Source organism: Heloderma suspectum, chromosome 2 (assembly GCF_057233095.1).
Source record: "Heloderma suspectum isolate Gila_16-S chromosome 2, 16-S_ref, whole genome shotgun sequence".
Lineage (NCBI taxonomy): Eukaryota > Metazoa > Chordata > Lepidosauria > Squamata > Helodermatidae > Heloderma > Heloderma suspectum.
Window position 1 is genome coordinate 366193862 of NC_139459.1, and position 22643 is coordinate 366216504.

General features: G+C 45.9%; 1 protein-coding gene across 1 annotated transcript; it reads right to left on the reverse strand.

The window, feature by feature from the left end:
* Nucleotides 1-358: 358 nt before the first annotated feature.
* On the reverse strand, nucleotides 359-18988 carry LOC146355881 (uncharacterized). Its single transcript, XM_084830890.1, has 4 exons — nucleotides 18816-18988; nucleotides 11810-12647; nucleotides 8187-8316; nucleotides 359-2664 (listed from the first exon to the last, which is right to left on the reverse strand). Exons 2-4 carry the CDS (start codon nucleotides 12527-12529, stop codon nucleotides 1724-1726), a joined length of 1791 nt encoding a protein of 596 aa, XP_084687016.1. The 5' UTR covers nucleotides 12530-12647; nucleotides 18816-18988; the 3' UTR covers nucleotides 359-1723.
* Between the last annotated feature and the right edge of the window lie 3655 nt (nucleotides 18989-22643).

Consider the following 22643-nt stretch of genomic DNA (forward strand, 5'->3'; position numbering starts at 1 on the left):
GATCTGTGATTCATCCAACCCGGCGTTTCTCATGATGTACTCTGCATATAAGTTAAATAAGCAGGGCGACAATAGGCAGCCTTGTCATACTCCTTTCCGAAGTTTGAACCAATCGGTTGTTCCATGTCTGGTTCTCACTGTTATTTCTTGACCCTCGTACAGGTTTCTCAGGAGACAGGTAAGGTGGTCTGGTACTCCCATCTCTTTAAGAATTTGCCACAGTTTGTTGTGATCCACACAATCAAAGGCTTTAGCATAGTCAATGACGCAGAAATAGACTTTTTCTGGAATTCTCTCGCTTTCTCCATGACAAGAGGCCCAGCCCTGCATTAAAGCAAGATAGACAACCGAACACAGAATCAGAATTCCTTCCATGGCAAAAGTGCACTTCGGAACCAGGCGATGCCTTGCCCAAAATAACAAAGGCGTGAGATTTTATATTAAATAATTTATTAAATGAAACAGAAAAATTAGGACACTATTTCCCTCCACCCTACTCCGCACTGCCTCTGTTTGATAGGGAATTGTAAAACACCAGGTGTTACTATTAAGTATATTTGTACAGCCTTTTGACTTGGAAATCAGTGTTGTAACTATGTGTATGTGATATATTGACAGACTGCTAATGAACTGGTTTAAATTTTGTGTGACATATTGTTCCTCTGTCCATTCAGTTACTTGGCTCAAGTCCTGCCCGGATTTCCATCCCCCCATCCCATTGCTTTAAGCATGCTTCTTTTTTAAATCTCCCCCACTCCTTGCCCCCCAGAGCCTGGAATGGAAATCCATTTAAACATTTATTCTGCACCTTTAAAAAAAAACCCAAACAAGTATGCTCTGTTTTTCATTCTTTACTTTTGCTAAAGAGCCCCGGGCACTTGAGGCGGGGATGACTCCCTGATTGCCACAAAGGCCAGCCAATCAGCACTCTGCACAGCCATGTGTTTCCTGGAAACAGGAAGAGTCAGTCGCTCCTGGGCTCAATTCAATTTAGAAGCTTGTAAATTTGTTCTAAAAGGGGTGAGTGCAGATACACAGTGCCCTTATGGCTCAAGGTATGTACATCTCTCTCTGCCCTAAAAGGAACAGATAACCAACTTTAGGTTCTCCCGCTGTCTGAGATTACTGAAATAAACCAATACATAGGCAATGTGATGTGCATGATAACAGCTCTCCTGAACAAAACTAATTACCATCGATAGTACATTTAGTTTATAGGTTTATAGATTTTAAAAAAATTATAAACAGATTTTAAAAATGTGGAACATTCTGTCATAAATCACCAGCTTCAGTCACAAATAAAAGAATGCTACAATATCTACAATGTTTTTGCATAAAACTCCAGCTTCAGTCACAAATAAAAGTATGCTACAATATGCTACAATGTTTTTGCATAAGACTCCAGCTTCAGTCACAAATAAAAGTATGCTACAATATTATTGTAGCATGCTCCTAATATTGCAGCATACTCTTATTTGTAACTGAAGCTGGCATTTTATGCCAAAACATTTCACATTTTTAAAATCTCTTTATAGTTATTTTAAATCTATAGATCTACAAACTGGATGCACTATCATTGGTCATTTGTTTTCTTTTGAGATTATTCAATTAGGTCAGCACAACTGAAAACTGCTTAAGCCAAATGCAACCCATTAGCCATGCTTCATAACATTGCTTACAGCCCGTTAGCTCAGTCTCAGGTACACACAAGCACAGGCCTGTGCTAGGTGGGTTTTTTCATTGCTGTGTGGGTTTTCTCATGTGAACTGAGGCTTGCCTTCTGACGAAATCTCCTCCCACAATGGGTGCATTTGTACGGCTTCTCTCCCGTGTGCAAGCGCATGTGGGTCACGAGGTTTCCCTTCTGGTTGAAGCTCTTCCCACATTCTGAGCAAATGAATGGATTCTCTCCCGTGTGGATCCTCTCGTGTCTCACGAGTATGAACCGCCTGGGGAAGTTTTTCCCACAGTGAACGCATTTGTACGGGTTCTCTCCTGAGTGAATCCTCTCGTGTACTGTCAAGTAGTGCTTCTGGTTGAAGGTCTTGCCACACTCCGAGCACTGGTACGGCCTCTCTCCCGTGTGCGTCCTGATGTGATCCTGCAACACCGAGCATCGGCCGAAGAAACGGCCGCAGTACGAGCATCTGTACGGAGACTCTCCAGTGTGGATTCTCATATGTTCCTTAACGAGTGAAACGCGACTGAAGGTTTTCCCACAATTGGAACATTTGTGTCTTTTCTTCTCTCCCGTGTGGGTACTCTCCTGTGCAATGGAGTCCTGTGCTTGACTGAAGCTGTTCCCACAGGAGGAAGATGTGTGTGGTTTTTCTCCGGTGTGGGTGCTCTGATGTTTTATAAGATCTGAGCTCTGTTCAAAATGCCTTCCATGGTCAGGAGATGTGTTTTGCACCTCCTCGTGCTGGACTCTTCGCTGCTCTGTGGATTCTCGCCCTTCTTTGTTACCTTCTGCACGGAAAACGGATCCATCCAGACCCTTCTCATAGCTGTTCCCCTGCTCGATCCCAGGTTCCCCAAATGTTACTCCCTTCTTATAGCACTGGAAATCCTTGTTCCTTCCCAGAGATGGGTCATGGAGCTCCACTTGCTCAGGACTTTGCTGGTGAATGGTATTCATCCCATTCTCCCACGCCTGCCCATTACCTGCAGATATAAAACAGGGAATCACATCTGTGTTCCTCTTAGGCAGTTGTTCAAAGAGAATTAAGTAACAGAGCTAAGCAACACAGTTGACAGAGGAAAACCTTTCTCCCCTTATCTCAATACTAGAGCTCCGTTTTTGTAAACCTAAGACTACACAAGAAGGTATATAAGACAGTATAAATACCAAAAATCAACGTACATAGGCTGTAATCACAGGGTTACCAAACCGGGGCGGGGGTGGGGGGAAATATTCATTTCTATAGGAGATTATTTACAATAAATAAGTAATTCCTGCATATTTATGAACCTATAATCATCAATCCTCGCCTTCTCCTTTATCTTCTCTATTGTTCCAGGGCATAGTCTGAAGGCACATGAGACACCCACCTTGCTGAAGCTAGGCAGGTCTGGGTCTGGTCAGTGCTTGGAGGGGAGATCACCTGGGAACCGCATGTAGTTCCATGATGGGAGAAAGGTGGGATACAAATGTAATAAATAAATAAAATACCTATCAAATCAGTCAGCTTATCCATCTCAAATACTCTCAAAGCCTTCCTCATCCATTCTGACCCCAGAATGGATATCCAACAGCCAGCAATATTTATTTATTTTTACATTTATATCCTGCTTTTTTTCCTCTTGCAAGGAACCCAAGGTGGCTTACATGATCCCCCTCCTCTCTATTTCATTCTCACAACAACCCTTTGAGGTAGGTTAGACTGAGAGTCAGTGACTGGCCCAAAGTCGCCCAGTGAGGTTCATGGGCGAGCAGGGACTAGAACCCAGGTCTCCCGAGTCCCAGTCCAACATTCCAACTGCTACACCAGACTGGATCTCAATATTAATGACACTTGCTACTAATAACAACATTTCTTCTTTTTTTGTTTTGTTGAAATTCTTTTTTAAAAAAATAATTATTAAAAAATGTGCAGTTGACACGTCACTATGTCCAGGCAGGCAGAAAATCACCACTGGCAAAAAGTCCTGAAATGGTGTCCTGGATTTTAGGAAACAGCTGATTTTGCATTATTGGACTTGATGGGAAGACTATTGAAAAAATGCTAATCCACCTGTCTTAAAAAAAAATACAAGATGTCTTTTTATGAAATGCAAATACTAAATATTAATGAATAATTAAAAATGTGAAAATGTAAATAAGTCAAAATAGTAATTGTATTAAAGAGAAAATACAGGTTCACAAGCAGGTACACAATGAATTCTGGGTAGCTGGCATAAAAAAATAATGGTTGACTGGGTGGCATCCAAAAAGAAAATATTGAGTCCAAGCCCTATCACTTGGCCCAAAAAGTTATTTGAGTAATCAGTAGCCTCATTATTCCAGGTCAAAAGTGTACTTACAGTTTTTGCTTATCAATTAAAATATTTTGTAAGGTATACCCATCAAAAAGCTTGATATACAGATGTCTAAAAAAGTTATAGACTTAGGTTTAATTGGCAAATTTTGAGTAAGGAGTTATCTTCTCAAAGGTATAATTCAAACTTGATCTTATCTAGGCCAAAAGGTGTACATGTAAGCCTTTTTTGTATGTTCTAATTTTTTAGGAATGTTTAATAACAATGAGATAATTAAGACTGAGAGCCCTTAATTTATGGGACAGTACATAATATTCGCTATGAAGTAATTTCTACATAAAAAGTGTAAAAATATGTGCTGATTTTAGAATGAGAGAGCTTCTTATTAGAAGCTCACCAGGCCTGTGTACCTGTCAGCTGAATACCCTATTCAGTATTGAATGGAGAACTGGCACTTAAAATGAGATCACTTCTTTTTAAGCTACTTTTAGCAATGCTCTGTTTAACAACAAAAATGTTTTATATGCACAATATATGCTAATGTGATGCTACAAGTATATTTCTAATAAAAATGAAAAATAGATCAAAAAGATTTTCCTTTATTAATTCTTGTTAGTACAAAACCAAAATGGAATCCACCTAAAACAATTTTTGAAGTGTATTGATCAGCTATAGGTAGTTAACTGTCACCCAGTGGCTTCCTAAATACTAGAATTATAGATTGATAACACTCAGCAAAGGCCAAGATTCATAACACTGGGAGATTGCAAATAAATGGGAGATTTCATGGGCAGTCCAGGGGCATGATGCCAGTGACTTTGGATGCTCTGGACCTGAAGTCCTGCAGATCCCCCCAGGGGGCCCTATTCTGGAGGGGGCCTGGAGCTGATGCAGCAAAAAAGGAATCACCCCACCCCATTTTTCATGGTCAATACTGAAATCAGATTGATTATGTCCTTTGCAGCCAAAGATGGAGAAGCTCTATACAGTCAGTAAAAACAAGACCTGGAGCTGACTGTGGCTCAGATCATGAGCTTCTTGTTGCAAAATTTCAGCTTAAATTGAAGAACGTAGGGAAAACCACTAAATTCAGGTATGACCTAAATCATTTCCCTGATGAATATACAGTGGAGGTGACGAATAGATTTCAGGGATTAGACCTGATAGACAGAGTGCCTGAGGAACTATGGACGGAGGTCCGTAACATTGTTCAGGAGGCAGCAACGAAATCCATCCCAAAGAAAAAGAAATGCAAGAAAACCAAGTGGCTGTCTGATGAGGCTTTACAAGTATCTGAAGAAAGAAGGGAAGCAAAAAGCAAGGGAGAAAGGGGAAGATATATCCAACTGAATGCAGAGTTCCAGAGAATAGCAAGGAGAGACAAGAAGGCCTTCTTAAATGAACAATGCAAAGAAATCGAGGAAAACATTAGAATGGGAAAGACTAGAGATCTCTTCAAGGAAATTGGAGATCTCAAGGGAACGTTTTGTGCAAAGATGGGCATGATAAAGGACAAAGAAGGCAGGGATCTAACAGAAGCAGATGAGATTAAGAAGAGGTGGAAAGAATACACAAAAGAACTATACAGGAAAGATCTTAATGTCCCTGATAGCCATGATAGTGCGGCCACCGAACTTGAGCCAGACATCCTCGAGAGTGAAGTCAAGTGGGCCTTAGGAAGCATTACTAACAACAAAGCTAGCGGAGATGACAGTATTCCAGCTGAGCTATTTAAAATCCTAAAAGATGATGCTGTTAAAGTGCTGCATTCAATATGCCAACAAATTTGGAACACTCAACAATGGCCGCAAGACTGGAAAAGGTCAGTTTACATTCCAATTCCAAAGAAGGGCAACGCCAAAGAGTGTTCAAACTACCGCACAATTGTTCTCATTTCACATGCCAGCAAGGTGATGCTCAAAATCCTACAAGCTATGCTTCAGCAGTATGCGAACCGAAAACTACCGGAAGTACAAGCTGGGTTTCGAAGAGGCAGAGGAACTAGAGATCAAATCACCAACGTTCGCTGGATCATGGAGAAAGCAAGAGAATTCCAGAAAAACGTCTATTTCTGCTTCATTGACTACGCTAAAGCCTTTGATTGTGTGGATCACAACAAACTGTGGCAAATTCTTCAAGAGATGGGGGTACCAGACCACCTTACCTGTCTCCTGAGAAACCTGTACGAGGGTCAAGAAGCAACAGTAAGAACCAGAGATGGAACAACTGAGTGGTTCGAAATTGGGAAAGGAGTACGACAAGGCTGCATATTGTCACCCTGCTTATTTAACTTATATGCAGAGTACATCATGAGAAACGCAGGGTTGGATGAATCACAGGTAGGAATTAAGATTGCCGGGAGAATTATCAACAACCTCCGATATGCAGACGATACCATCCTAATGGCAGAAAGCGAAGAGGATCTCAACAGCCTCTTGTTGAGGGTGAAAGAGGAGAGTGCAAAAGCTGGTTTGAAACTCAACATTAAAAAAACGAAGATCATGGCATCTGGCCCCATCACTTCCTGGCATATAGAAGGGGAAGAAATGGAAGCAGTGACAGATTTTACTTTCTTGGGCTCCAAGATCACCGCAGACGGTGACTGTAGCCATGAAATTAAAAGATGCTTGCTCCTTGGGAGGAAAGCTATGGCAAACCTAGACAGCATAGTAAGAAGCAGAGACATCACCTTGCCGACAAAGGTCCGTCTAATCAAAGCTATGGTTTTCCCAGTAGTAACTTATGGCTGTGAGAGCTGGACTATAAGGAAGGCTGAGCACCGAAGAATTGATGCTTTTGAACTGTGGTGCTGGAGAAGACTCTTACGAGTCCCCTGGACTGCAAGGAGGTCAAATCAGTCAATCCTAAAGGAAATCAACCCTGAGTGCTCATTGGAAGGACAGATACTGAAGCTGAAGCTGAAATATTTTGGCCACCTAATGCGAATTGAAAACTCTCTGGAAAAGACCCTGATGCTGGGAAAGACTGAAGGCAAAAGGAGAAGGGGACGACAGAGGATGAGATGGCTAGATAGCATCACCGATACAATGAATATGAACTTGAGCACGCTCCAGGAGAGAGCGCAGGACAGGAAGGCCTGGCGTGCTATGGTCCATGGGGTCACGAAGAGTCGGACACGACTGAATGACTGAACAACAACATGCACAAAAGAAGAGGTATCAGGAGCCTTCGGGTAACCCCAGGGTTTGCAGAAACAAAAATACATCTTGGAAAAACCCTGAGGGAGAGGGGAAAAGCCCACAAATGGGGCCTGAGAATGCTCAGTGAGCACAGAAAGCTGACTGATCATTGATGGGAAAGCTGGTGGGAGGGGGAAAGGAAGCGAATATCCTGGACAAGGGCATGGCTGGCTAGGTGAGCCTGTCTGAGAAACTTAATTCTACAATGGGGGTGCCACCACTCAAAAGGCCCTCTCTGCAGTAGCCACCCACCTCACTTCCTTTGGTAAGGTCACTTGGAGAAGGGCCACTGAAGATGATCTCAGGGTTTGGGCCAGTGGAGGCTGGTGGCTCCAATGTCAGTGGGGCAATGCATCCACTCCAGGTTTCAGTCAGAACCAGTCAGGACTCTAAAGCAACCAACCAAAGTGCAGAAGGGGTGCAGATTTCCTGGATCAGCAGTGGACTGGACTATATGACCTTTGAGGACCCTTTCAGCTCTACAATTCCATGACCTCCAACAACTGATATGGTTGATACCATCAGCTCTATTAGGTGGAGCGAGGGACCTTCTACATAGCAACTTGGTGTGTCTCTGAAGTTCAAGAAGCATGTAAAAGATTGAGTATTTATGTCCCTTATATGTTTGTATATTCTTATATGTAGTGATGGGCAATTGGGATGGCTTGAAAAGGAGAGTAGAGAAATTCATGGATGATAAGGCTACTAGTTCTGATGGCTATGTGCTTCCTCCAGTATCAGAGGCAGTATGCCTATGTACTCCAGTTGCTGGGGAACATGGACGGGAGGGTGCTGATGCACTCATGTCCTGCTTGTTGGTTTTCCACAGGCAGCTGGTTGGCCATTGTGTGAACAGAATGCTGGACTAGATGGACCCTTGGTTTGATCCAGCAGGGCTCTTCTCATGTTCTTATGACTAGGATGACTAATATACAGTCAATATTTCTCATGGAAGAGAGGTGGAATATAAATAAATCACCCAAGATGACAAGCACTGTGGATCCTTACTCAGTGATCTCGTCTCATCCTCCTGCTCTTGCTTGGCATCCTGGCAAAGTAGTCCAGTCCAAGTGCCCAGTGGTGGAACCTGGCCTGCCTCCGATGGATCCACAGGCATCTCCACAGGTGGTACAGGCACCTGACAACAGCAATACAAAGATCCTTCAGGGAGTGGGCAGTGCTGCAGCAGATCCTGGCCAACCTCTGCCCTCACCCTTGTCAGATGACCCAACTGAAACCAAACCAGTAGAACCAACGATTGGGATGTCTTTCTCATCTAATTAGTCTCTCAAAGGCAGAAACGGCACCACCAGCGTGATCCAGGATTCTGGGAGTTCATCCTCCACCTTTTCATCATTATGAAAAAGACCTGAGCAATTCATTTAATCCCACAGGCTAGCTACACGCTTTGTTCATCATGTCAGAAATGGCCATTTAAAATTTTTTATTGTTCGTTTATTTATTACATTTCTCTATCGCCGAATAGCTGAAGTGGTTCACAGCACTTAAAAACATAAAATACAATGGGATAAAATACAATTTAAAAGTTTAAAACTACCGTATAGAATAAGAATAAAAAACAAAATAAAACCTAGCAGCAGCGCAAAGCTTTAAAATATAGTAACAGATTTAAAACAACACAAACTGAAACACCTGGGAAAATAAGAAGGTCTTCGCCTGGTGCCAAACAGAACACAACGGAGGAGCCTCTCTGGGGACCTCATTCCACAACTGTCAAGAACAACGGCCTGTTTCCCACCATGAGGGCAGGCCTGGGTGTCAGATCTCAGGCATCCACCCGGAAGGGTGTGTGGTCTGCCAGCTCCTCGGCCCTGTTGCTCAGGAAATTGGGAAAAAGGTAACAGCTGGGTCTGGGGGAAGCTCCTACCTCTTCTGGAAGAGGGTGGTCTCCTTGGGGGCTGAGCTGGTGATTGGCTAAGGGAAATCTGCCCTGGGTTGCTGGGGCTGGGCCTTAAAAGGAGGCTGAGGGAGAGGTGTGGTGTCTCCCCCTGTTATAGGAGTCTTGGACCTGCTGTCAGCTGGTGGCTATCCTGGGCAGCCTGTACCTAGGTATGTGAAAGGATGGGCTAGCCAATTTGGTTATTTTTCTTGGGGGTGCAGTATAAAGGCTCTCTGGGTATGCTTTGGTTTTCCTTGCAAATTTCAGCTTCGTAACCTTCTGTACAACCTACCACCTCTAACTCTTCCCTTTCCTCTACCCCTCCCCTATAATAAACACTCCAAGTTGGCGTAGCCCCTTCTGTTCAACTTCAGTGCCTCTTGGCAGGAGAGGGCAGTTACTGGGTATCTGGCTTGAGGCCAGGTTTGGCCTATCCTGCCTTGTAGGGACGTTGGGGTTAGCCCCAGCGCTCCTGCATTGAGCAGAGGGTTGGACTCGATGGCCTTGTAGGCCCCTTCCAATCCTACTATTTTATGATTCCTTCACAACAGCCACGTGCCCTATGAAGAGAGACTGAAAGAACTGGGCACGTTCATCCTTGAGAAGAGAAGACTGAGGGGAGATATGACAGCGCTCTTCAAGTACTTGAAAGGTTGGCACAGACAGGAAGGCCAGGATCTCTTCTCAATCATCCCAGATGGGCTCAAGTTACAGGAAGCCAGATTCCAGCTGAACATCAGGAGAAACTTCCTGACTGTTAGAGCAGTACGACAATGGAACCCATTCCCTAAGGAGGTGGTGGGCTCTCCCACACTGGAGGCATTCAAGACAAGGCTGGGCAGCCATCTGTCAGGGATGCTCTGGCTTGGATTCCTGCATTGAGCAGGGGATTGGACTGGATGGCCTTGTAGGCCCCTTCCAACCCTAGTATTCTATGATTCTATGTGTATGTCAGGCTCTGGTGGCCCTGAGAATTCTGAGTCCCTCTCCTGACAGGCAGAAAAAGCTGGCGGGAAGCGTACAGCCTCTGCACACATTTCTCTGTGCTGATCTGATCTCTTCTAAGCAACTAATGATACCAAAGAGTTGGCAGAGGAAGGAGCGGGGACATGGGAGCTAACCACTTACATCAGGGGTGTGGAACCTCAGGTCTGGGGGAGTCAAATATGGCCCATTGAGGTACCCCAGAAAGCCACACCGCCTCCCCCTGACCCCGTCTCCTCTCCCCCAACCACCATTCGTTTGGTGGCTTCCTGGCATTTGTGCACCCCCCCCCCTCATTCTAAATAGTTGAAATGCCTCTCCTGAGGCGTAATTGCTGTCAGCAAGAGCTTGAAACTACAATAAGCTGGTATTTAGGCCACACCCCTTTTGCCTTTGGCTACGCCCACCCCTGGAATGCGGCCCCTGAGAGCTTCTCTGAAATGGAATTTGGCTCTTGGGCTGAAAGAGATTCAACACCCCTGACTTAGAACAACCTTGGTGCCCTCCAGGGGATGATGGGAGTTGTAGGCCAACACATCTGGAGGGCACCAGGTCAGGGAAGTTTGACAGATGCTGCAAATGCCAAAGCAATATTTAAAGAAATGTATTTATATCTTTCAAGTGCAACAAAGCTGGTGCAGTGTAGGGTGCTTCTGTACAAGGACCCAGCCACTCCATTGTATTCTATCACCACCACCCTGTTTTTTCCTTTCCCCCCATACCCAGCAGTCACCCACTGTTCCATGTCCATTGAGTATTCTCAGTCCTCATTGGCCTGTTTGGTTTCCCCCCACCCCACCCATTTCAGGGCTTTTTTCCTTGTTGGGGGGGGGTGTCTGTGTGGGCAGGTGGGGTTCTCACTTCCAGCTGCATTAAAATCTTGGATGTTTCCATTGATTCCCCAGGGACCTTTATAAACAGCTTCTCAGCGTGAATCAGAGAGTGACCTATCCAGACAATATGATAGTTCTTTCTAGCCTTTTATACCTCTGCATGTCTCCCCCTCTCTCCCCACTTTCCAGCCACTCAATTCCATTCCCTGCTCCCACCCGGCTGTCAGGGTTCTTCCAGTCAATCTGTCAACATTCTATGGCATTGAGTTCTTATGGGCCCGTTTCTTTGGACAAACACATCCCTGTTCATTTAGGGCAGGGGTGTTCAATCTCAGGCCCACAGGCCAAATCCAGCCACCTGCGGTTCCAATCTGACCCTTTGGGATTCCCCAGAAGGCCATGCCACCTTCTTCGGGCCCCACGCCCTTTCCCCTGACTGTCTATTGTTTGTTGGCTTCACAACTTTTGCACATTTTTTCTTTGGTTGCTGGCAATAAGAGCTTTAAGCTCAAATATGCTGGTATTTTAGGTATCTTGGCTATGCCCCTTTTGGCTTCAGCCACGCCCACCACGAATGCAGCCTCTCTGAAATGGAGTGCCGCCCTCAGGCTGAACAAGGCTCAACACCCCTGACTTAAGAGAGAGAGAGAGAGAGAGAGAGGTGTGTGTGTGTGTGTGTGTGTGTGTGTGTATTTATTTATTTATTTATTCGTTTTAGCATCTACAAACCTCCAGGTTACCCCAAGGCTACCAGTACCTCTCTCTTGTGTGTAGTTGGTGCAGTTTTGTCTACATAAGCACGGGAAGATTTGAATCAGTATGCAAAGGACTGATACAGACACAGACACACACTTGTTATTCCAGTCCGCTTCAGCACTGTATCATACATACCGTATACTGTCAAACACTCTCACCTTTTGTTCCGGTTTCTCCGCCTCGGGCCGCCTCAGCAGGAAATCCTCCGCCAGGGCCACTGCCTGGGCACAGGTCCCCGGCTGACGACTCCTGACCCAGCTCTGCATGGCCGCTGGCAAGATGCTTAGGAACTGCTCCAGGATCAGCAGCTCCAAAATCTCGTCTTTCGTGTGTCTCTCTATTTTCAGCCACTGGTGGCAAAGCTCCCGCAGCTGAACATAAATGCCTCTTGGCCCTTCTGCGTCCCGATAGCGGAGCTGCCGAAAGTGCTGGCGCTGTCTCTCCCGCAAGATGGTCTCCCCTTCCAAGATGGCTGCCTTCACCTTCCCGTAGTCTCCCCTGTCTTGGGCACTGAGGCCACTGAAGGCCTCCTCGGCCTCTCCGCTGAGGGCTGGCAGGAGGAGGGTCACCCACTTGTCCCGAGGCCACCGGCACGCCGAGGCCACTTGCTCGAAGGAGTCCAGGAAAGCCTTTGCGTCATCCCAGGGCCTGGGCTCCTCAGTTGTCTGAGGGTTCCCCCATCTCAATTCAGGGGCTTGCAGCATCCTCAGGAACTCCTGCCACTGGGTTTCCCAGCGTTCCTGCGGCCCTTCCTGCGGTTCATGTTTCACATCCTGCAGAGTTGCTGGAGTTTGTAACTCTCCAACAGTGCCTATGTATACCAGCTGTGGGGCTTTTGCTGCACCTTTCATTCCATCCCACACTTTAGAGCCCACCATTTCTAGAAGGGGTTGCTGCTTCCTCCTCCTCCTCCTGCTTTTCTACCTTGCCTCAAACACAGAAGAGTTCCCAGCCTCTCAGGAGGCTGCCTCCAAACTTCATGAGAAATCCACAGGGCTGTGCAAATAAAATAAAAACATTTGGTTCGGATTTGCAGCATCGTTTGGGAAGCTACTTTGCTCTGTTGTTTCGTGGGCATATGTCACTTTGTTTCGTTCCTGCTTTGTAGGGCTGCTTTGGTTCATAACTGAAGCATTGTTTGCATTTCCCACTAAAATTGGGTGGGGGAAGCATGTCAGATTTCAGAAAATAAGTCCAGTTCTTTTTAATGTGGAGCATTTAAAATAAATCCTGCTGCCCTGGCCTCTGGTTGTTTGATCTAAGCCATGGATGCAGAACCTCAGGTTTGGGGGGCAAATTTGGCCCTTTGGAGTTTGTCAGGTGGCCACCCCCCTTTCCCCCAACCACCTATTATTTGGCGGTTCCCAACTTTTGTGCAGTTTCTTCCCCATTCTAAAAGGTTGAAATGCCTCTCTGAAGGCTTAATTACTGACAGTAAGAACTTTCAGCTAAAATATGCTGCTATGTTTGCTATTCTTGGCCCCACCCTTTTTGTCTTTGGCCCTGCCCTTCTGCCCTAGACCACAGGAATGTGGCCCACAACAACTTGTTTGAACTTGAATTCGGCTCTGGGGCTGAAAAATGTTCCCCACCACTGGGGTATGGCAAACAAGAGCAATCAATAAGGTGACAGATATCAGGTTCATGAACAAAGGTAGAGAAAGAACATCATATAGGCTTGAAGGAGGAATGCAATAAGGAACAAATGCACATTTCTTTCCCATTAGGCCATTGTTGTGGCAAAAAAAACCCCAGATGCTTCTAAAATGCAAACAGAGCTTCATGAAACAACAAAGCTTTATTTTCCAAGCAATTCAGTTCCAACCACATTGTCTCTGCTTTATCTGCCTCTTTTGTCTATTTTAAAACAACTACGAAGCATCCTCAATTAGTTTCGGATACAATGGCTACTCCCCTTCATGGATCACTGCCTTGTTGTGGCGAAGGGGCTTGCGTAACTCAGTGAAGCCATAAGCTATGCCGTGCAGGGCCACCCAAGACGGACAGGTCATGGCAGAGAGTTCTGACAAAATGTGGTCCACTGGAGAAGGAAATGGCAACCCACTCCAGTATTCTTGCCAAGAAAACCCCATGGAAAGTATCACAAGGCTAAAAGATATGACGCCGGAAGATGAGCCCCTCAGGTCGGAAGGTGTCCAATATGCTACTGGGGAAGAGCAGAGGGTATTTCCAAGTAGCGCCAGAAAGAGTGAAACGGCTGGGCCAAACCCGAAAGGACACTCAGCTGTGGATGTGTCTGGCGGTGAAAAGAAAATCCGATGCTGTAAAGAACAATATTGTTTAGGAACCTGGAATGTCAGATCAATGAATCAAGGTAAGCTGGAGGTGGTCAAACATGAGATGGCAAGATTGAACATCGACATCTTGGGAATCAGCGAACTCAAATGGACAGGCATGGGCGAATTTAATTCAGGTGACCATCATATCTACTATTGTGGGCAAGAATCCCTTAGAAGAAATGGAGTAGCACTCATAGTCAACAAAAGGGTGGGAAAAGCAGTACTGGGGTACAATCTTAAAAATGATAGAATGATCTCAGTACGAATCCAAGGCAAACCATTCAACATCACAGTAATTCAAGTCTATGCCCCAACCACTGAGGCCGAAGAAGCTGAGGTTGATCGGTTCTATGAAGACCTACAACACCTTCTAGAACTAACACCAAAAAAAGATGTCCTCTTCATCATAGGGGATTGGAATGCTAAAGTAGGAAATCAAGAAATCACCGGGATAACAGGCAGGCATGGTCTTGGTATACAAAATGAAGCAGGACAAAAGCTAATAGAGTTTTGCCAAGAGAACATGCTGATCATAGCAAACACTCTTTTCCAACAGCACAAGAGGCGACTCTACACATGGACGTCACCAGATGGTCAATATCGAAATCAGATTGATTATGTCCTTTGCAGCCAAAGATGGAGAAGCTCCATACAGTCAGTAAAAACAAGACCTGGAGCTGACTGTGGCTCAGATCATGAGCTGCTTCTTGCAAAATTTCGGCTTAAATTGAAGAACGTCGGGAAAACCACTAAACCGTTCAGGTATGACCTAAATCATATCCCTGATGAATATACAGTGGAGGTGAGGAATAGATTTCAGGGATTAAACCTGATAGACAGAGTGCCTGAGGAACTATGGACAGAGGTCCGTAACATTGTTCAGGAGGCAGCAACGAAATCCATCCCAAAGAAAAAGAAATGCAAGAAAGCCAAGTGGCTGTCTGATGAGGCTTTACAAGTAGCTCATGAAAGAAGGGAAGCGAAAAGCAAGGGAGAAAGGGGAAGATATACCCAACTGAATGCAGAGTTCCAGAGAATAGCAAGGAGAGACAAGAAGGCCTTCTTAAATGAACAATGCAAAGAAATCGAGGAAAACAACAGAATGGGAAAGACTAGAGATCTCTTCAAGAAAACTGGAGATCTCAAGGGAACGTTTTGTGCAAAGATGGGCATGATAAAGGACAAAGAAGGCAGGGACCTAACAGAAGCAGATGGGATTAAGAAGAGGTGGCAAGAATACACAGAAGAACTATACAGGAAAGATCTGAATGTCCCTGATAACCATGATAGTGCGGTCACTGAACTTGAGCCGGACATCCTCGAGAGTGAAGTCAAGTGGGCCTTAGGAAGCATTAGTAACAACAAAGCTAGCGGAGATGACAGTATTCCAGCCGAGCTATTTAAAATCCTAAAAGATGATGCTGTTAAAGTGCTGCATTCAATATGCCAACAAATCTGGAACACTCAACAGTGGCCACGAGACTGGAAAAGGTCAGTTTACATTCCAATTCCAAAGAAGGGCAACGCCAAAGAGTGTTCAAACTACCGCACAATTGCGCTCATTTCACATGCCAGCAAGGTGATGCTCAAAATCCTACAAGCTAGGCTTCAGCAGTATGCGAACCGAGAACTACCGGAAGTACAAGCTGGGTTTCGAAGAGGCAGAGGAACTAGAGATCAAATCGCCAACATTCGCTGCATCATGGAGAAAGCAAGAGAATTCCAGAAAAACGTCTATTTCTGCTTCATTGACTACGCTAAAGCCTTTGATTGTGTGGATCACAACAAACTGTGGCAAATTCTTAAAGTGATGGGAGTACCAGACCACCTTACCTGTCTCCTGAGAAACCTGTACGAGGGTCAAGAAGCAACAGTAAGAACCAGACATGGAACAACCGATTGGTTCAAAATTGGGAAAGGAGTACGACAAGGCTGCATATTGTCACCCTGCTTATTTAACTTATATGCAGAGTACATCATGAGAAATGCCGGGTTGGATGAATCAGAGGTCGGAATTAAGATTGCCGGGAGAATTATCAACAACCTCCGATATGCAGACGATACCACCCTAATGGCAGAAAGCGAAGAGGATCTAAAGAGCCTCTTGTTGAGGGTGAAAGAGGAGAGTGCAAAAGCTGGTTTGAAACTCAACATTAAAAAAACTAAGATCATGTCATCTGGCCCTATCACTTCCTGGCATATAGAAGGGGAAGAAATGGAAGCAGTGACAGATTTTACTTTCTTGGGCTCCAAGATCACCGCAGACGGTGACTGTAGCCATGAAATTAAAAGACGCTTGCTCCTTGGGAGGAAAGCTATGGCCAACCTAGACAGCATAGTAAGAAGCGGAGACATCACCTTGCCGACAAAGGTCCGTCTAATCAAAGCTATGGTTTTCCCAGTAGTAATGTATGGCTGTGAGAGCTGGACTATAAGGAAGGCTGAGCGCCGAAGAATTGATGCTTTCGAACTGTGGTGCTGGAGAAGACTCTTACGAGTCCCCTGGACTGCAAGGAGGTCAAATCAGTCCATCCTAAAGGAAATCAACCCTGAGTGCTCATTGGAAGGACAGATACTGAAGCTGAAGCTCCAATATTTTGGCCACCTAATGCGAAGAGAAAACTCCCTGGAAAAGACCCTGATGCTGGGAAAGACTGAAGGCAAAAGGAGAAGGGGACGGCAGAGGATGAGATGGCTAGATAGCATCACGGATGCAATGAATATGAACTTGAGCACGCTCCGGGAGAGAGCGCAGGACAGGAAGGCCTGGCGTGCTATGGTCCATGGGGTCACGAAGAGTCGGACACGACTGAACGACTGAACAACAACAACAATGGCTACTAGTCCTGATGGCTACATGCTACCTCCATTATCACTATACTCCACTATATGCTACCTCCAGTACCAGAGGCAGTATGCCTCTGTACTCCAGTTGCTGGGGAACATGGGCGGGATAGTGCTGTTGCTCTCATGTCCTGCTTGTGGGCTTCCCATCGGGGCAGCTGGTTGGACACTCTGAACAGAATGCTGGACGAGATGGACCTTTGGTCTAATCCAGCAGGGCTCTTCTCATGTTCTTATGTTCTAAAGCAATTTCACAGTAAGTAGAAGGGGTTTATTTCTGGGTGAGAACAGGAGAGTTGCTCATTAATCAGCTGGGGGTGGTAGCGACAGCTTCAGCCAGTGAAGGAGTGCATGTTGTAGCTTAATTACTGGCAAAGACTATATGCTGAGAGCTAGGAAGTCTTTAGTTCATATCACACATTGGTCACAACAAATATATTGGATGGCCACAGGCAAGACACATCTGCAATATGGGGATGATAGTACTAGCCTACCTTAAAGGGTTGCTGTAAAGATTAACAACCTGGTGCCCTCCAGATGTTTTGGACTTCAACTCCCATCAGTCCTAGCCAATATGGCCAATAATCAGGAATCCTGGGAGTTGTAGTTCAAAACATCTGGAGGGCACCAGGTTGGGGAAGACTGGTGGTGGTAGAGCAGACTACACTTTAGATTGTAGGTGAGGGGTTAGATTTTACAAGACTCGCCCATGTTATTTTATTTTTTTAATCCTCGCTTTTAGAAAAGTACAGAGTACTCAGTTCAGCCACAACAAACATACTTGATGGCCTTAGAAATTATACTAGCCAACTTTGGTTGAGGTAAGAATGACAAAGGCTGAACTTTTATTAATAATTATTATTATTATTATTATTTCTGCATTAATAAATTGCTTTTTAAAAGTTCCCAAAGCTGTTCTCGGGGGGGGGGGATTAAGTGAGTTTTGGGGTAGTTGCCTAGTCTGTATGTAGAGCCCCCCAGCTCCAGACAACCTAGTCATGGGTAGTGAACCTGGAGCCCTACAGATGTTTTAGACAACTCCCACAAACTCTGATCATTGGCAATGCTAGCTGGGGCTTATAGGAGTTGCAGTCCAAAGCATCTGGAGGGTATCAAGTGGACTACCCCTGGCTCATGATCTAGCTGGTTCAGAAAAGTGGTGTAGAAACATTTAAAGGAATAAATACTCAATTTCCACCATCCTTATTTATTTATTTAAAATATTTCTTGAGAATAGGGCAGGGTTATTGTCTTCCCGTTCAGCTTTTGGGCTTCTTCCCAGAGGCAAGTGTTTGGCCACTGAGGGAAGTAGAATACTGGTTTAGATCTACCCGGTATTAAGCACTAGGACTGGTAGCCATTGGCAACCAAGAACTGCATGCAGGTGACTGAGTGGGCTGGCAGAAGAGGGGTGGAGTGTCCCTCCTCTGCACCCAGCACAGAAATGTAGCTCTCTATCCCTCCTCTATCATCCCCAGCAGATTAGTAAAAAAATGTACAGGCTAATAACTGTATCGATTATGGATAGATTTACAAGGCTAGTCTAGACAGACCTCTGGTTGGCTCCAGCATAATCTGAATGCAGACATCTAAAAAAGGCACTGATTATTTTTTTTTTAATGGGATGGGACAGGTAGAGATAAATAGAACTAAACCCAAACCTGAACTGTACATAACTACCACCAGCATCCTTTTTCTTACTCCCTTATATTTCTGACTTCCATTTGGGGGTGGGGGAGGGAAGGAGTGGCCTTTGAAGGTAAAGCGGCTTTCCTCCAGCTCCCCAGTGTCCTGGCTCCGCGCAGAGGGCAGGACTCCTGCGCCTTCGACTGTTGTGCAGCAGAGGAAATGACACGCAAGCTGCTCCTGCTGAAGTGCCCTCTTCTACACAACTAGTAACGGCGCAGGAGCCCGCCCTGCTGTTGCACCTGCCTGGCCACCTTCCCCCCACCTCTTTCTCTCCATCACCTCTGGCCAACTAGCAGCTCCCTCTTCCAAAATGCTCCCCCTTTAAACTCACCTTCCCCCTGCAGGTTTAGCAGGTCAACATCCCCTGCCCTGGAGAGGGAAACTCTGTTGCAGCGTCGAAGGGCCCCGAATGCCAAAGTCCAGGTTCCCACCAGGGCAAGAGGGAAGGTTCCCGGAAGGGGCTTCAGGCGCACTCCTCGAGGACATGACCGGGTGCCTGTGTGTGGCTGTACAAAGAGGAAGGAGCTCCCTAATCGCCCTTCTAGGAACCACAGCCAAACTCCGTGGGCTTAACCATGTCGGACATATTTCGACAGCAGCTGTGTGTGTGAGAGTGACAACCGCAGAAGGCTGTTCTTTGGATCTTCATAACCATGAGGACATAAGAAGAGCGCTGCTGGATCAGACCAAGGGTCCATCTAGTCCAGCATTCTGTTCACGGAGCGGCCAGCCAGCTGTCGACCAGGGGCCCACAAGCAGGGCATGAGCGCAACAGCACCCTCCCGCCCATGTTCCCCAGCAACTGGTGTACATAGGCTCACTGCCTCTGATGCTGGAGGCAGCATATAGCCACCAGGACTAGTAGCCCTTGATCGCCGTCTCCTCTATGAATTTGTCTAACCCCCTTTTAATGCCATCCAAACTGGTGGCCATCACGACGTCTTGTGGTAGCAAATTCCATCGCTTGACTCCGCGCTTTGTGAAGACCTTCCTTTTATCTGTCCTGAATCTCCCACCAATCAGTTTCATGGGAGGACCCCCATTGGATTCTAGTATTATGAGAGAAGGAGAAAAATAATCCAAGCACTACTCTTTCTTTCTTTCTTTCTTTCTTTCTTTCTTTCTTTCTTGGCAGGGCTTTTGTGCATTTAACAGCGCGTGGCAGGCAGAGATTCAGCAGGTGAAGCGCTCATTAGAGGATAGCTACTAGTCCTGATGGCTATGTGCTTCCTCCAATATCAGAGGGGGAGGGGCCGTAGCTCAGCAGGAGAGCACCTGCTTTACACGCAGAAGGTCTCAGGTTCGATCTCCAGCCTGCAACTCTGGAGAGCAGCTGCCAGTCATTGCTGACAATACTGGGCTAGGTGGGCCAAGGCTCTGACTCAGCATAAGGCAGCTTTCTATGTTCCTAGAGGCAGTATGCCTATGTACACTAGTTGCTGGGGACCATGGGCGGGAGGGTGCTATTGCACCCAGGTCTTGCTTGTGTGTGTCCCATGCTATGTACACTAGTTGCTGGGGACCATGGGCGGGAGGGTGCTATTGCACCCAGGTCTTGCTTGTGTGTGTCCCATGCTATGTACACTAGTTGCTGGGGACCATGGGCGGGAGGGTGCTATTGCACCCAGGTCTTGCTTGTGTGTGTCCCATGCTATGTACACTAGTTGCTGGGGACCATGGGCGGGAGGGTGCTATTGCACCCAGGTCTTGCTTGTGTGTGTCCCATGCTATCTAATTGGCCACTGTGTGAACAGAATGCTGGACTAGGTGGACCCTTGGTTTGATCCAGCAGGGCTCTTCTTATGTTCTTGTCATTTAAAACATGTTATTTATTTAATCTATTTTTAATCTGCTCAATAACAAGTGTTCTCTGGGCAAGTTACAAACAGTTAAAAGAATAAAGTACAATACAAACAGTTAAAATACAGTACAAAATGACAGCCGTACTATTTATACAGCCCCATTGTTGTTATTTTTTCCACACAGCACTGCTTTGGCTAGTTTTTTTTAATGAAAGGCATGCTGCTGTGTGCAGTTCACATGGTGACCAACCTGATGTTTCTGGAAGCCCAGAGCAACAGGGATTCAGAGATACAAGTAGAACCTGCACTGAAATTTTGCCGTGAACAGTGCTCCTGTTTGTGGCTGGCTGGTGCCCTGCCCTTTCCCGGGAAACTCCATTCCATTCCTCTTCCTTTTGGGTTTTCTGTTCAATTTTCCCCACCCACCCACTGTCCAGTTAGTACTATGTGGCCACTGAGCATGCTCACTCCCCATTGGGCTGTTTTGGAGTCTTCCTTACATTTCTTTCCTTCTTTTGGGGAGTTCTTCTGCAAACTATGGAGTTCCCCCAAGTCGGCTGATACTTTGTTTTGTGTGCGGGTGGTGCTGTAGGCTACAATACTAATTCACTATTAGTATTGAATTCACTATTGGTATATACAAGGGACCTGCAACTAGCTGTTGCAGTGTGGAATGCTGCTCTTCAGGATTCCGGCCACACCATTCCATTCCCTCCCTCACCAACTTTCCATCTCCCCTCTTCATTCAATCAGCATTCTATAGCCACTGGTCATGCTCAGTCCTTATTATGCTGTTTTTGAGTTCCCCTCCCCACATAGGTTTTTCCCCCTTTCATGTGTTTTGTACTTGTATAAACCTTGGGATTTCCCCAAGGCTGCTGACACCTTGTATGTGTCTGGTGCCAGTTTGGCTACATAAGCAACGGCACTTGCTGCCTGAACGTCGGAAATAGAAGGAATGGTGACACTGACTCTCATAGAATCATAGAATCATAGAATAGTAGGGTTGGAAGGGGCCTACAAGGCCATCGAGTCCAACCCCCTGCTCAATGCAGGAATCCAAGTCAGAGCATCCCTGACAAATGGCTGTCCAGCCTCGTCTTGAAGGCCTCCAGTGTGGGAGAGCCCACCACCTCCCCAGGTAATTGGTTCCATTGCCGTATTGCTCTGACACTCAGGAAGTTTTTCCTGATGTTCAGTCGGAATCTGGCTTCCTGTAACTTGAGCCCATTATTCCGTGTCCTGCACTCTGGGATAATCAAGAAGAGATCCTGGCCTTCTTCTCTGTGACAACCTTTCAAGTACTTGAAGAGCGCTATCATATCTCCCCTCAGTCTTCTCTTCTCAAGGCTAAACATGCCCAGTTCTTTCAGTCTCTCTTCATAGGGCTTTGTTTCCAGTCCCCTGATCATCTTTGTTGCCCTCCTTTGAACCCTCTCCAGCTTGTCTGCATCCTTCTTAAAGTGTGGTGCCCAGAACTGGACACAGTACTCCAGATGAGGCCTAACCAGTGCTGAGTAGAGGGGAACTAGTACTTCCCGGGATTTGGAAGCGATGCTTCTATGAATGCAGCCCAAAATAGCATTTGCCTTTTTTGCAGCCACATCACATTGTTGGCTCATATTCAGCTTGTGATCGACGACAATTCCAAGATCCTTCTCGCTTGTAGTGTGGTTGAGCCACGTATCCCCCATCTTGTAACTGTGCATTTGGTTTCTTTTTCCTAGGTGCAGAACTTGGCATTTGTCCCTATTAAATGCCATTCTGTTGTTTTCTGCCCAGCACTCCAGTCTATCCAGATCACTTTGAATTTTGTTTCTGTCTTCCAAAGTATTAGCTATCCCTCCCAATTTTGTGTCATCTGCAAATTTGATCAGCATTCCCTGCACCTCCTCCTCCAAGTCATTAATAAAAATATTGAAGAGCACTGGGCCCAGGACTGAGCCCTGCGGTACCCCACTCGTTACCTCTCCCCAGCTTGAGAAGGTCCCATTGATAAGCACTCTTTGAGTCCGATTCTGTAGCCAACTGTGGATCCACATGATCGTTGTTTCATCTAGCCCACTTCGAGCTAGTTTGCTCATCAGGATATCATGGGGCACTTTGTCGAAAGCTTTGCTGAAGTCGAGGTATATGATGTCTACAGCATTCCCACGGTCTACAAGGGAGGTGACTTGATCAAAAAATGAGATCAGATTTGTCTGGCAGGACTTGTTTTTGACAAATCCATGTTGGCTTCGAGTAATCACTGCATTGTTGTCAAGGTGCTTCCAGATGGATTGCTTTATGATCTGCTCCAGAATTTTCCCAGGGATTGATGTCAGACTGACTGGTCTGTAGTTCCCAGGTTCCTCCTT